At 42.1% G+C, this 13,291-nt stretch overlaps 1 protein-coding gene across 2 annotated transcripts in view; it reads right to left on the bottom strand.

The window, feature by feature from the left end:
- The window catches only part of LOC137379580 (coiled-coil domain-containing protein 91-like), a 245,325-nt gene that overhangs the window by 218,136 nt on the left and 13,898 nt on the right, over positions 1-13,291 (bottom strand). For both annotated transcript variants that reach the window (XM_068050611.1, XM_068050613.1), the window contains exon 3: positions 10,617-10,695. In XM_068050611.1, the coding sequence (XP_067906712.1) occupies positions 10,617-10,695 (79 nt within the window). The remainder of the gene's footprint in view (positions 1-10,616; positions 10,696-13,291) is intronic.

Consider the following 13,291-nt stretch of genomic DNA (forward strand, 5'->3'; position numbering starts at 1 on the left):
CTCATGGCATCAGGTTAAACATGGACAAGAAAACCTCCTGCTGATTACCTCCCTCCCTCAGCTGATGAATCAGTACTCCTACATGTTGAACACCACTTGGAAGAAGCACTGAGGAAAGGGCCCAGAATATACTCTGAGTGGGTGACTTCAATGTCCATCACCAAGAGTGGGTCAGGAGCACCACTACTGACCGAGCCCTGAAGGACATACCTGTCAGGCTGGGCCTGCAGCAGGTGAAGAGAGAGAACCAACAAGAGGGAAAATCCTACTTGGCCCTGTCCTCACCAATCTACCTGTTGCAGATACATCTATCCATGACAGTGCTGGTAAGTGACCATCACACAGTCCTTCTGGAGACGAAGTCCCATCTTCACATTGAGGATACCCTCCATCGTGTTGTGTGCCTCTCCCATTGTGCAAAATGGGATTAATTCAGAATAGATCTTGCAGCTCAAAACTGGCAGCCATGAGGTGTTGTGGGTAATCAGCAGCAACAGAATTGTACTCAACTACAATCTATAATCTCATAACCCAGCATATCCCTCACTCTACCATTACCAGCAAACCAGGGGACCTACCCTGTTTCAATGAGGAGTTCAGGAGAGCAGGCCAGGCGCAGCACCAAGCATACACAAAAATGAGGCGCCAGCCTGGTGAAGCTACAACACAGGACTACATGCATGTTAAACACCAGAAGCAGCATGCCATAGACTGAGCAAAGCAATCCCACAACCAAGGAATCAGATCAAAGTTCTGCAGTCCTGCCACATCCAGTCACAAATGGCCACAATTAAACAACTAACCAGAAGAGCAGGCTCAGAAATATCCCCATCCTCAAATAATGGGCGAGCCCAGCATGCTATTGCAAAAGACAAGGCTGAAACATTTGCAACCATCTTCAGCCAGAAGTGCCGAGTGGATGATCCATCTCAGCCTCCTCCTGAGGTCCCCAACATCACAAATGCCAGTCTTCAGCCAATTCAATTGACTCCACCTGACATTAAGAAACAGCTGAAGGCACTGAATACAGGAAAGGCTATGGGCCTGACAACATCCCAGCTGTTGTACTGAAGACTTGTGCTCCAGAAATAGCTGCACCCTTAGCCAAGCTGTTCCAGTACAGTTACAAGATTGGCATTTGCCATAAATTTTGGAAAATTGCCCAGGTATGTCCTATCCACAAAAAGGAGGACAAATCCAATCCAGCCAATTACGGTTCCATCAGTCTACCCACAATCATCAGCAAAGTGATGGAAGGTGTCACTGTCAGTACCATCAAGCAGCACTTACTCAACAACAAGCTGTTCACCAATGCTCAGTTTGGGTTCTGCCAGGGCGAAATGCCTCCACACCTCATTACAGCCGTGGTCCAACCTGGACAAAAACGCTGAATTCAAGAGGTGAAGTGAGAGTGACATCAAGATAGCATTTGATTGAGTGTGGCACCAAGGGGCCCTAGCAAAATTGAAGTCAATGGGAATCAGGGGAAAATTTGCGACTGACTGGAGTCATAACTAACATAAAGGAAGATGATTGAGGCCAAGCATCTTAGCTTCAGGACATCGCTGCAGGAGTTCCTCAGGGTAGTATCTTAGGCCCAACCATCTTCAGCTGTTTCATCAAAGACCTTCCCTCCAACATAAGGTCAGAAATGGAAATATTTGCTGATAATTGCGCAGTGTTCAGTACCATTTGTGGCTGCTTAGCTACTGAAGCAGTTCATGCCCGCATGCAGCAAGACCTGGACATCATTCAGGCTTGTGATAATGTGTGGCTCGAATGTTACTTGCCACTTAAGTACCAATGACCATTTCCAACAAGGGAGAATCTAACCATCTTCCCTTGGCATTCAACGGCATTACCATTGCTGAATTCCCCACTATCAACATCCTGTGGTTACCACTGACCGGAAACCCAACTGGACCAGCACATAAATACTGTGGCTACAAGAGCAGGTCAGAGGCTGGAAATTCTGTGGTGAGTAACTCACCTCCTGACTCCCCCAGCCTGTCCACCATCTGCAAGGCACAAGACAGGAGTGTGATGGAATACTCTACTTGCCTGGATAAGTGCAGCTCCAATAACACTCAAGAAGCTCGACACCATTCAGGATAAAGCAGCCCACTAATTGGCACCCCATCTACCAGCTTTCACTCCCTCCACCATTGGCGCACCATGCCTGCAGTGTGTACTGCCTACAAGATGCACTGCAGCAACTCGCCAAGGCTCCTTCAACAGCACCTTCCAAATCTACGACCTCTACCATCTAGAAGGACAACAGCAGCAGATGCAATGGGAACACCAGCACATGCGAGTTCCCTTCCATGCCACACACCATTCTGACTTGAAACTATATCGTCGTTCCTTCACTGTCACGGGGTCAAAAACCTGGAACTCCCTTCCTAACAGTACTGTGGGTGTACCTACACCACATGGACTGCAGCGGTTCAAGGCTGCAGCTCACTACCACCATCTCAAAGGCAATTAGGGATGGGTGACAAACACTGGCCTTGCCAGCGATTTTCACATCCCACGAACAAATAAAAAAAAACATATAATCTCGGTATCTACACATTTATTGTAACATTATTCCTAGTCTAGAGCCTTCAATTCATAGAATTATTTGAAATTCCTAGAAGCATTTGTATTCAGCCTGTAAAGCTAATGCAATTAGCAAAGAACCATCATATGGTAGAAATATTTTCACTATTGCTTGCTTCATGGAGGACAGCCTTTAACGAGTGATTTCAGGAGACAACAGACAGGACTTTCCCCAACATCAGTGATTTCCTGTTTATAAAAGTACATTTAACCCCAGGGCACAATAATACAGGCAATGGACTACAGCTTTTGGCTGTAATCAACAAGCTACTTGAATTGGAGTTATAGAATTGTTCTCAAGAGAATATAGAATTCTGGAGTAAGTCACCACTACAGTGAGCTATGGTGCTCACTGTATAAGTTAAATATTCTGTTTTTATCTTCATTTCCTACACCTCTCATCAAGCTGAAGATCTGAACCATATCCTTTCGATCTCTTTTCTAATAAAAGCAGGTGCAGTTTGGAGAGCATCTCTTCATAATTTGGAGCTCCAAATCCTGTAATTATCCTGCTTGTGGCTCTTTGAACTATCTTCAATACATCAATAGCATTCCATATTTAGTACAATCCTCAGGGCAACTGTTTGAATATTCCCATCACAACTGGAGCCAACATTTATACATTATATTATGGATCTGTTCTCCATATTAAATAAAAGGTATAGAGGCACTGGAGAAGGTTCAATGAATATTTGCAAGAATGATAACAGAACTGAGAGGTCATACTTATCAGGAAAGATTGAACAGGCTGGGCTCTTTTCACTAGAAAAGAGAAGACTGATGGGTGACCTGATAGGGAAAACATGGGGAGGATATTTCCACTTTGTGCAAGTGCAAAACTAGGGGTCATAAATATGAGAGAGCCGAATAAATCAAATGGAGAATTCAACAGAAAGTTCTTTATCCAGAGATTGGTTAGACTGTGGAATTCACTACCTTAAGTAGTTGAGGTGAATAGTATAGATTGATTTAAGGGAGAAAGGAATAAAAGGTTATGCAGATAGGATTAGATGAAAAGGGATGGAAAGAGACTCGTGTGGATCAGATGGGATGAATGGCCTATTTTTGTGCTGTACATTCCATGTAATTCTATATATCTGATCTCCCTGCTCTCTTTGAATAGTGCCATGCGTTTTTTTTTTACAACCACCTGAGCAAAAAGGCAGGACACAGGTTCAGCATTTCAAGGTTCAACATTTCAGCAACTTGTCTTCAACACAGAAATGTTCCAACACATTTCACAACTGATGTAAGGAAATAGATACTGAGTAAGGAAGGGAGAGATTATAAGGGGTGACAAAAAGCTTTTCCAAAGAGATGGGCTGTGAGGAGGTTTCTAAGAGGTGTGAAGAGGGGTAGCAAGTTTTAGGAAGGGAGTTCCAAAGTATAGTAGTAATTGAAGTGTCTGCCACCAGTGGACAGGGGAAGGGAGAATGTACAGAAGGCCAGCGTCCGAGAATCACAGCACTCAGAGAGGGAAAATAGGATTGGAGCAGATTGCAGATGTAAGGTGCATAAGCAACGTACAGTCTAGTTATTTTGGAGTGCGCGGCCTCTTTAAATATTTTTGCACAGTAACTTAAAGGGGCCGGCTTACATGCGCATAAGACTTGGTGGAATTTACAAATGAGGACAAGGATTATGAATTTAATGTGGTGGATTAGATATTCAAGTCCTGAAGAGCAGCTTGAACTCACAATCTTCTGATTCAAAGGTCAGGGTGTTACCAGCTGAGCCAAGCTGCCAATCAGAATGAAAGGAAGGAAGATGAAATAAATCACAACCTGTGGGTTGTTAATGCATACATTATTGACCCATTATACAGCAGCACTGGAGCAGATTTGCTGCTTGGCCTCTTCCTGCAAGTAATGGAATATAGCACAAAATTAGGGGCGTTTTTTAAACGTAGAGAAGAAAAAATATTTATCTGGTAAATGGAGCCGTATGTTGGGATTAGCAGTGAACAGCAAAATGGAGCATGGGGAAGCAGGTTCTATGCCCCATCCTGGATCGCTATGTGCTTCCTACTCCTCCCTGTTGCTGTTCATTAATATTCCAACATACAGCTCTGCACACCTTCTCTTTGCTGTGCTCAAGACCAGGATTCCCAGTCTCTCACTCTCAACATGCAGAGATAGGCAATGGTCTCCTCTGAATTTGTAGTAATTAGGGCCCTACCAAGTTCATGGCCATGAAAAATGCGTTACGGACCGTGAAGTTTTGGTCTATCGTGAAATCTTGGGTCCTCCACGAAATCAGCCATTTTGCAAACTTCGAGCATTTTATTCATTGACACAAGGCTCACCTCGCCGATTGCTGGGCATGTTGTGAATGTCGCACATTTCAGTGACCGACACAAGGCTCAATTTGCTGATTGGTAGACATGGGAGGGCTTCTGGCGCAGTTTTGAGAGAAGCAGTCTCAAGCATGCAGGCAAGTGAGAATGAGCATATCAAAAATGGCCACAACCATTACTGCAGCACATCGAGTGAGAGAATTCGGAAGCCAAATTCTGCATGCCAATGCTGGAATACTGTTTTGTGCAAGCTGCAACGTTTCATCAGATCACATACGGCAGGCAATGATTCAGTGCCACTCAGAGTCCAAAAGCCATCGCGGCAGAAAGCATCTGACACCGCACTGCAGGAAAACGAACACGCAAAAAAACAAGCTACAATTTCATCTCTTTTTAAGAAGTCAACACAGAGCTCAGGAAATCGTCAGTTGATTACAACGGAACTTGTGGATGCTTTTGCAAGCGCGAACATACCATTGGAAAAACTTGATCATCCAAAGCTGCAGGTATTCATTTAACTTTAATGTACAAAATGGTGATTGCTTGCCAGGTGCAAATAAACTACAACAGGACTACCCACCAAAGGTTTTTGCTACACATTGTGAGGAGATGAAGTCTCAGATTAAAGCATGTGAGTCTTTTGCAATTATTTGTGATGAATCCACTGATGAGCATGTGCTGCATGTTTTATTTGATTTTATTTCTGGTAAGGCCAAAGATGTACAAAAGCTAAGAACAGTGCTTGCAGACTGTGCCCACTTAGAAGCTGTTAATTACACCACAGTTTCCCAAGCGATAATCAAAACCATTTCAAAATATGGGGCGGAATTCAACAAAGTGTCTGCTTTCATTAGTGACAATACAACTGACATGACAAATCTTTTCAAATCTGTGCTCCAAAGTCTAATGCCCATGCCTAATTCTGTCCAATTACATGTAATGCACATATAATTTCTCTTGTCAGCGAGCTGTGGAACAACAAGTTTGGTAAAGTCGGAAAACTGGTCAGCTACATTAAAAAGATCTTCAAACACTGCCCTAGCCGCAAGCTTCAATACAGGCAACACACTGCAAAGGCGGCTGAAATGGCTGAAATTGGAGAACAAACATTGCCCTTCCTCCAGAGCTAGTAATTACATGTTGGAATTCTTGGTTTTGGGCAGTACAGTAACATGCAGCTCACCTGAAATACCACTCAGACTTCATCACAGAAGAGCTCACACTGACACAGAAAACAGATTTTAAGAGACATTGCAACCCTTCTAAACGATGCTCAGCTTAATGATGAGGTTCAGTTTGTTGCCAAGAATACTACACGACTGATGGATTTAATCACTTGGTTTGAATCGCGACACATTGCAATCCACAAAGCTTACAATAAAGGATGTACTGCTCTGGACTGAAGTACAGTCAAATGAACAACACTCGGATGGCGCTAAATTAAATGCGTGTATTCAACAGGTGTTTTCTTGCATGACAGAGAAGCTCAAACAATATAACTGCTACGGGGAAGAGTCAAGCGGTGAAGAAAAAGCGAATCAGAGATCTCAACAACCTTCTGCAGCAATCCTGAAAACTGTGCGCATCTTTGACCCTGCACAAATGCACCTGTTGATGGTGGATTTAAACTTGTTTGATGCGATTCCTGGCTTTGACAAGAACTGTAGGCTGGAGATTCCTGCTTACAATAGAATTGCAAAAGAAGTAGATTGCCTGTGCTGCAGTTTTGGAACTCGTGGAATACAGAATCCTCCACCTTGCAAGGATAGCATGGCACAGTCTGACAATTCCAACAAACTCTGTGGACATGGAGAGAGCTGTATCTAAACACAGGCAGGTGTTCACAGCACACAGACAGGGAATGAAGAAAGAAAGAGACAGTTCAGGTTGCTCTATGCTCACATTCAACCACTGACTTCAGTAAGTAAAGAATGCTACCTATTTTGAGTCAGCTTTTTACAGCAGTTTGAGAGTGTCGGCCTTTATAGCCACTCCAGGCGCTGCCCCACACACCACTGACCACCTCCAGGCGCTTACCCAATGTCTCTCGAGATAAGGAGGCCAAAGAAGAAAAAAGAGAGTGTACAATAAATACCATTTGAAACCAGAAACCTCTCGTCTTTTTTTTGTTTTAAATAGATAATTTTCATGGTTTGTTGCGACAATGTGAAATTTACAATTTAAATACATGAAATTGTGAAATTCACAATTCTTAAAATGCTGTGACTGCGAAATTTGTAAAATTTGACTGTGAATTTGGTAGGGCCCTAGTAATAATGAACATGCAGAAGTTGTATATAAAAGCACAGAACATCACTTGTTAGCATGTCTGGAATCCATTTAAAATATGGATAAGGGTTTAGTGCAGAATTCATAGAGTAGATCAGAAAGAATTATGTTATGGCAGGGTTACCACTGAGCCCCTTTCCATCCTGGCCTGCCCAAAACTTAACTGAAGTTCCTTTTATCTTTAAATAGCATACATGTTACTTAAAATTCCAGTTTTTTTTAATAAAAACAACTAAACCAAAATTATAGGAATACATATTTAATTATGCTTCCCTACACAACATCTCAAACCCCAGCCTAGCCACTTACCTACACAGGTGCTAACTCCAGGAATCAAGCCTTGAATACCTCCATTCAATATTCATGCTCGTTTTCCCCATGAGTGATTTAAATCAACTGCCAAAGACCTGTATGTTCTATAAATCTGAAAAGACCACATGCAACCCTGGGGCATTTTTCACTTGAATTCAATATTGCTGATACTTGATCAAAATATCCTGTTCACTGTTTGTACAAGGTTTACTTTTGGCATATATCATTACTTAAAAAGAAATCTAACGCCAAGATTGCATGATACCTGTACTTTTAAAAGATACAAAGTCAGCAGAAAAATACTTGCATTGAAAATAAGCATTCCCTCAGTAATGACTGAAATTATTCCAATACCAACTCTTTCAACCCACAGTATCAACAACATTCATTGCAATATTCATTAGTTTCATTCTAAACTATCATATAGCCATACAATGCTTCTTGAAGCAGAAATGAACGGATTTTTCTTTCATCTGAAACATTACTGTAATGCAAACATTTATTAAGTATATCCAAAATGTAACTAATTCCTACTACAAGTCAGACAATTGAAAACCTTGCCTAAACATCTTTAGCGAACCTTTATAGAACTCACCTAAGCTGCCATTCCCAATCAGTAAATGGATCAAAAATCACTTCTCTGTTATGTAACTAGAAGACTTACCTCAGTAAAGGTAGGCACATTTATATCAATATAATTGATTTTGGCAATTTCCAGCCATTTCTAACTCATCTAAGTAAAACAAAAGATTTCAATCTTGGGAAAATTTAGTTTGGTTATAACAACAGTGCCCACATTAATGTACATGTATTTGCAGTTAGTGATCCCAGTGTGTAAAACACATTGCAGGCATCTGGATAGTGGTGAAGGGGTATGACTGAAGGTACACATAAGAATGGAGAAGAAAAACTTTCAGTGCAGTGTAGTTGAATACAGAAACTAGAACAAACGGGAGACATGACCCACTTGTTAGCATACATACAGTGGTATACAGAATTTGAGAATTTGACTGAAAAGAAAAACACAAGCCTCTATTTGCCCTATAAATTTCTAAATTTTGAGATAAAAGGAAAATAAATGAATGCCATAAACATAAAATAAGACCACAAAATGCTGGAAATACAACCATCATTTAAATCAGACTTAACTGAAGACTATGTTTGACAGTATTGTTGATGTCCCCCAAGTCTAGCCAACAGTGAACTTGAAATCAAGCCTTAAACCTGTTTCTCCTCCTGTTCATCACTCCCCTCTGGTGTTGTTTCTTTCATATATACACACAAGCATGGTATATCTAGCATACATGTATTTGCAACATGCAACCAAGGATAAAATATGATTTTTGTTTGAAGCAGTTAAGAGTAAGAATATCTGGTGGAGCAGGCCACTATTAAAAAATAAAGCAAGTCCATTATAAATCCACTTACCTAACCATCAAAACAATTTACGACATATAACATGATTGCACAATGCATTGGAACCACAGAGCTGCACCAATGTGATCTGCCATAAACTGAGATCTGCTTTGAGTCGTGGCACTCCAGGCATTTCGTCTCGGTGGGGAAGGATCACCCAAAGCTATTTTCATACACCTCCTACCAGCAGGTTTCAGAGTAATATTGTGGGAAAACTAGGAATATTCTGCTCACTCCCGACCTTCTCAGCAGAGAAAAGAAGCAAACTAGCTTCTTGAATATTACCATTTATATCTGCATCGTAGCACATTGCTGTGTGAAGGACTTATCAAAATTTCCCAGATGTGATTCCATTCAAAGCTTGAGATCTTCAATGGTTTGGTCTGTAAACCAAATGTTTGGTAACCAAAGCAGATTTTTTGCTGGTCTGCAATTTGGAAATTACAACCTTTTGAAGAGAACATATGAAGCTATAGGTAAAGTAACAATCCAGAAATTAGTGGCAATTGAATGACAATAATTAGACTGCAGTTCAAATACGCAGATGCATTGGTAATAATAGATATTGTGCACCACATGCACAACTGGCTATTTTGGAGGGGTGGCAGGAAGAAAATTTATCAGTCCACAGCAAGTGAGCATGATCAAGAACTAGTTTAAATATCAGTACGCTGAACCACTAATATAAAAGATCACTATGAGTTTACAACAGCAATATTTATTATAATGCATTTGCAAAACAAACATGAGCTCTCCAGACATATGGGTCAGGATTTTGTCCTGCCCTTGGAAACAGGAACAGAGGCAGGGAGGGCAGACAAAATGGTGTGGGGTGGAGTCAGGCAGCAAGACCGCATTGTCCTGCCCCCCATTTTGCCCGTGGCGGGGAAGTCAGAGGATGGCTCTCCTGCCCACGGCCTATTAATGGCCGCTTAAGGACAGCTTCCCACCCCCATTCCCACTTCACCAACGTCGGGGAGGCCCGATGTTGCGTACAGACACCCAGAGATGAGATCTGGCGGTTCTCAGCAAGTTCGGGAGGGGTCTCTCATCTGGGGGCAGTCCATGGTGTACGGAGGGTGTCCCCCGGATTGGATGGCCACCCCGCAGCAAGACACCCCACAACTAATCCTCCCCCACGCCGAGGCCTGCCTGACTGGCCCAGAGACCCCAACCCCACTTATCTGCATCCCGGGGTCATCTTCATCCTGTAGTACCAGCAGTAGCCACCACCTCCGGCAGCGCTACTGGTACTGCAGAGCTGCCAGCCCTCCGACTGGCTGGCCACTCTGGAGGCAGGAGCTTATCCCTGAAAGGGATGCACCCCCGAATGGTGGGCAGTTAATTGGCTGCCCGCCATGGAATTCCACCGGGGGTCTGTCAGAGAGCCAAGGCAGGGTCTCCCGCTGCCTTTTGGCCCACTGGCGGGATCCCCGTCGCCAAGATAATACTGGCCCATGCAAGATAGGCAAGCGCCAGATTATGAAATGTGAATCATTTATGGCACTGCATGACAGTTACCTGCTAAGTTCGAGTGATATCACTTGACATTACTTTTTCTAAAAAAAAGAACCTTCTGCCACAATACATATGTACAAGAAAGTTTTCTATTTTCCAATTAAGAATTCAATACAAAATACACTACTTAAAATAGGTTTAAAATCACCCAGGTAGAGTCAATAGATTTATAAGATTCACTTACCTGCAGAAAATGCTGCCCAGGGGATAGCTGGTGAGACAGACTGTGTTCCCATTTCACCATCTTCAAAGCTCTCTGCTGCCTAAGCATATTTTTTAAAAAAGTAAAGTTCAATTTGGCAGTACTGAATTATTTCCTAAATATATTTAACAAAAGAATGAAGAGTCATCAGAACTTGTACAGAATAAAAAGGCAAATCCAAATGAAAGCTGAGAAAGTGTTTGGTTAAAGTTAGCTAGGGGCTGTCTTGGAAACCAGTTTATAAAATGTCCATCTGAATGCAGTTAGGCACATTAAATGTCCTGAAGTCATATCTTGATGGGATGTTTCATTTTTGAACACAGTTGCTCATTATGGAATGAATCCTCTGCACCCTGTGCAAAACTAACTTCCACTTTGCCCTTGAAGCAGCTGTCACAGAAAAGTCTTATTTTCCCATGTGAGTGGACATCAAGAGTAATTTAAATTTCACTTATCTAAAATAATGTTTTTGTGCCATGCTGCCTTCAAGGCGCACATTCAAAGCTATAAAAACATTCTGTGCTGTGCTGAGTAAAAATATTGCCTCTCTTGATGATTCAGTGGGTAAATTCACTGTGTAGTGTTGCTTTGAGCCATACAGACCAGTAAGATCACAGTTACAATCTGTGGTCTGTGCTGTGTTAGTTGAACAGAGCCTGGTTGGCTACTACAATTGGCCTGTTACTCAAAGCTTGGGGAGGCGCAGAATGGAAGAAAACTGTGAAGATCACTGATCAAAGGAGCTCTGTTGAACTGCTAATTATTTACTTCTATTAAAGAATTCTGAGGCGTTGATGACTTTTCCTTTTCAAAATAATGAGCACTTTTAATCTGAACAATTTACTCAATAAGTGCCAGTTCCAATCAAGCAGGAGGTGAGAAGGTACTCTAAGATTAACTGAAGAGCCAATTTATATCCATTCAAGGAAGCTGACAGTCTTGCTTTGGGCCTTCAATGAGTAAATTAAATGCTCAGAGGTGCCAAAAGGTTCAACCCTTTGGCCAGGTACACACACAGTTAAACGGGACTTTGTGAAACATACCACTGAAAATTGTGCTTTAAGTCCTTCACATTCCAATATGGGACCCTACAATACACTAAGAGTGGACGGTGAAAAATATTTTTTTTATATACTGAATCATACAGTATGATTTGGCACATTATCTTTTTCTCTTTGAAAGATGAGTTTGAATCCAGACCAGACTGATGGAATGAAGCATTTTTCTTTCTGCTGGTTGCAAAAATTCCACTTGAAATTAATTTGGGCAATCTCAACTCAGTTATCACAATATAAAATTGCTTACAAGCCAAAGATTTGACTGAGTGGCTAATGTATGCAAAGAAAAAAAAAATCACACTGGTGTACTAAAGAATGGGATACAAACACATCATTAAGGCAGTGGAAGAGAGAGTTTTCCAACTGTTAAGTTGGGGTGGGCTGATATGTGTGTTGTTATGCCAATGTGTTTTGTTGAATGATAATTTTCTTGTGTCCACTGGCTGGAGATCTGAACTTGTAATTTTTTTACGAGACAAGCTGCCAGCAAAGTCATCCTTTCAGCTTAAGATGATCACCTAGTTTGCTACACTGCTACATTGCAAAGGACAATGAGGAGACAAAATGTCTGCATTCCCCAGCAAGAACCAAGACCCAGAAAGTTTAAAGGAACTACCTACTCTCTCAGCAAACAGAGAAATACTGCTAACTGCTCTGTTTGAATCACTGAGTGAATGTCATGTCACAAGCCCCTCCCCATCTACGGTTTTTAAGCTGGCGTTTTTCTCTCTAGCAGAGGAGAGGCAACTAGACTCTGACATGAGGAGACCCTAAGTGGGGGTCCCTCTCTCTCTCTTTCCATTCCAGCTTGAAAGCTTTCAAATCCTGCCTGTTCACTGACCACTTCTGCATACGCAGGCAACAATTCGAAACCCTGTTGGAGGAAATCACCCACTTGGGCGGCACAGTGGTTAGCACCGCAGCCTCACAGCTCCAGCGACTCGGGTTCAGTTCTGGGTACTGCCTGTGCGGAGTTTGCAAGTTCTCCCTGTGACCGCGTGGGTTTCCGCCGGGTGCTCCGATTTCCTCCCACAGCCAAAGACTTGCAGGTTGATAGGTAAATTGTCCATTGTAAATTGCCCCTAGTGTAGGTAGGAGAATGGTAGAGATGTGGTAGGGAATATGGGATTAATGTATGATTAGTATAAATGGGTGGTTGTTGGTCGGCACCGACTCGGTGGGCCGAAGGGCCTGTTTCAGTGCTGTATCTCTAAATAAGTAAAATCACTGTCTCCAAGAAACTCACCAGTCATCCACCTCTTCAAACTAAAAGCCTCAGGACCACCGGATTTAGCTAGAATCCAGCCGAGTCACCAAACCCCACAGACTGTATACCTTTTTATGGACTCTAACTCAACCAATCTTCCTTTCCCCACTCTGTAACCTATTTGTGTGTATGCATGTAAACCTCTAGTGTGTGTGTGTGTGAGTGAAAGTTGGCACGTTGTTCATTACTTTATTAGTTCATTTAGGTACAATAAAAGGTAATCTCTTTCTTTGTTAATTCAAGAAAATCAGTCTGATTACTTACTTGCTTTGATCATAAGAACCAAACACCTACTGAATTGGCTAGTACATCCACTTTAAGAAAGAATTAAA

Source organism: Heterodontus francisci, chromosome 18 (assembly GCF_036365525.1).
Source record: "Heterodontus francisci isolate sHetFra1 chromosome 18, sHetFra1.hap1, whole genome shotgun sequence".
Taxonomy (NCBI): Eukaryota; Metazoa; Chordata; class Chondrichthyes; order Heterodontiformes; family Heterodontidae; genus Heterodontus; species Heterodontus francisci.